This window comes from Suricata suricatta, chromosome 3 (genome assembly GCF_006229205.1).
Source record: "Suricata suricatta isolate VVHF042 chromosome 3, meerkat_22Aug2017_6uvM2_HiC, whole genome shotgun sequence".
NCBI classification, from domain to species: domain Eukaryota; kingdom Metazoa; phylum Chordata; class Mammalia; order Carnivora; family Herpestidae; genus Suricata; species Suricata suricatta.
The window spans coordinates 172,490,983-172,493,565 of record NC_043702.1 but is presented as its reverse complement, the minus strand read 5'-3'; the positions used below and the strand labels follow the sequence as shown (position 1 = coordinate 172,493,565).

General features: G+C 51.0%; 1 protein-coding gene across 1 annotated transcript; it reads left to right on the top strand.

Annotated features, from left to right (window-relative positions):
• Positions 1–419: 419 nt before the first annotated feature.
• Positions 420–2,581, top strand: LOC115287191 (T-cell surface glycoprotein CD1a-like; the record flags this gene model as incomplete). The annotated part of the gene is made up of 4 exons (XM_029933441.1): positions 420–592; positions 1,117–1,380; positions 2,064–2,342; positions 2,520–2,581. Coding segments are annotated over exons 1-4 (666 nt in total), but the record flags the coding sequence as incomplete, so codon positions are not given.
• Positions 2,582–2,583: the final 2 nt, after the last annotated feature.

The following is a 2,583-nucleotide window of genomic DNA, read 5'->3' as shown; positions in this document are numbered from 1 at the left end:
GTGACCTTCAAATTTACCTGGTTGGTTTTGAATTTTAATGCCAATAGTGAGAAGTCAGAGTTGTGAATTGGTGGGGGTGGGGGTGAGTCAGGGATGGCAGTCCATGGGGAGTGACCTGAGGGCACGAGAGACAGGGTGCCAGCAGGCTCCAGGGCTGGGGGCTGGGAAGCCGTGAGTTTTCATGGGTTACTGTCTGGATGGGACGGAAAGGCACAGGAACAAGGATCCCTCCTCCATGCCACACAAGACTTGTTCCCTGGCCCCTGAATTAGTGCCTCAGGGAGCAGGATGGAGGCAGGTGACAGGGAGAAGCTGGAAGCCTGAGAGGAGGGTCAGACTCACAGGGGAAGTGAGAGTCTGAGTAGGTGTCCAGGGTTGAGGGTGGAGCCCATTTGCATTGTGGCAGAGACTCAGGGAAGGCCTGTGTGTTGAGAAGGAAGTCAGAAGAGAGGAGCCGTGTGTGGGGAGGTTTGTTAGAACAGACGCCAAAGACCCACTTTCTAGAAGAGAGAAAGAACACCTGGAAATAAGATGCTGTTGTTGCCACTGGTGTTGCTCATGGTTCTTGTCCCAGGTGGTGACAGTGACGATGGTGAGGACTCTGACCCTGTCCGGTGGGTGCATGAGTTTGTGTGTGTACATGTGTGTGATGTGTGTCATGTGTGCATGTATGTTGTGTACACATGTGCAAGTGCATAGGTGTGTATGAGTATGTGTGTATAGGTGCTTGTGTGTGTCTCTGTGTGTATCTGCATGTACGCATGTGTGTGGGTGGGTGTTTGTATGTCTGTGTTTGAATATGTGTCTTACACGCATGCATATGTGTGTAACTTGAGTGTATGTGCACATGCATGCACTTGTGGTGTGGTTCCCAAGCACACACACGGGGAAGAAGGATGTTACCCTGTCTCCTTCCTGGGCATCCCTGACCCCATGGCCCTGTCTCTTCTGAATGATGGGTACGAATCTCGGGGGTCCGGAGCAGCACATGTCTCCTGAGAGAACTGTGGCTCCCTGTCCTCCAGATTTCAGTGCCTCTCCCTGGCATGTTTCTTCCGCATTCTCTCTCCTTCCAGTGCCTTCCTCTTTCTCAGGTTATACGTTCTTTTGGCACAGATTTCCAGGAGCCGATCTTCCGAGTCATCCTGACCTCATCCTTTTACAACCGTTGGTGGACACAGAATCAGGGCTCAGCTTGGCTGGATAAGCTGCAGACCCACGGCTGGAACAGCAAGACTGGAGCTTTCATTTACCTGCGGCCTTGGTCCAGGGGCAACTTCAGTAAGGAGACCTTCATGGACCTGGAAAAGTTATTCCACTCATACTCCATTGGGTTTCTTCAGGTGTTTCAGGACCATGTCAGTCAATGGCGGCTTGAATGTGAGTTGAGGTCCCTCAGGGCAGGTGGGATGGAGGCGGCAGGTGTGTGTATGTCTCCTGGAGTTCCTTCTTCCTCCTGGAAAGAGCCTCCACTGGCTTCTGAACCTCATATATTCCCATCGCAAAACTGAATCACAACTGTCTGTTCAGGAGGCAGAAGCCAGATCTTAATTCTTCAAAGCTTTACATCTTCTGCTACTTCCCTCCCTTCACTGACCTCAGGCTGTGCTCTCATGTCTCCAATAGTGTCTCCCGTGACCATCCTGATCCCTGGCCTCCAGCTGGGCACCCTCCTCTCCCCCACTCTGTGACTGATTCTTGAAATGTGCTTTTCTCTCTTTTCTTTCCTGTCAATGACCTCTGTCTATGTGTTCCCTGTACCCAGTGCTGTCTCCTCACCCTAGATGATTTTATCCCAGCTCTCCTGTGGAGACCTTCCCTATTTTCTCCCCACACCCTTCCCGTCATTCCTCCAACATTTGTTCCTTCTGCAGTTATTCACCTCTTCCTGTTTCCAGTGACCACCACTTCCCCTCTGTCTGAGTCTCCACTCAAACCAAACTTGGTTGATTTCTTTCAATACTATCAACTTCTCCTTCTCTTTCTTCCATCCATGGCTTCCACTCACCTCATTTCATCACTTTCCCTCCTCCTTTCCTGTATCTCACAGTCTCTCTTCCCAGATCCCTTCCAGGTACAACTGGTAGGAGGCTGTGAGCTGCGCTCTGGAGAAGGATCAGCGGGATTTGTGGAGATTGCATATCAAGGATCAGATCTCATGAGCTTACAGAACATGTCTTGGTTTCCATCTCCAAAGGAAGGCAGCAGGGCTCAGCAAGTCTGCAAACTATTCAATCGGTTCCATGTGACTAGAGAAACCTTACACACAGTTTTCAGTGACACCTGTCCCCTTTTCCTCTCGGGTCTCCTTGATGCAGGGAAGGCATATCTGCAGCGACAAGGTCAGTCCTGCTCCAAACTTCCAAGCATTTTCTCTCTGCCCTCAGAAATTTGGACCATTTCTCAATTCAGAGTGAAGGGAATCCTAGAGGGAGAGGGGTGATGGTGACAGGCTTCTTGAGGTGGAGAAATGTGTATATCTCAACTGATGCGAAGATCTTCCTGTCCTCTCTCTGCAGTTAAGCCAGAGGCCTGGCTGTCACGTGGCCCCAGTCCTGGTCCTGGCCGTCTGCTGCTGGTGTG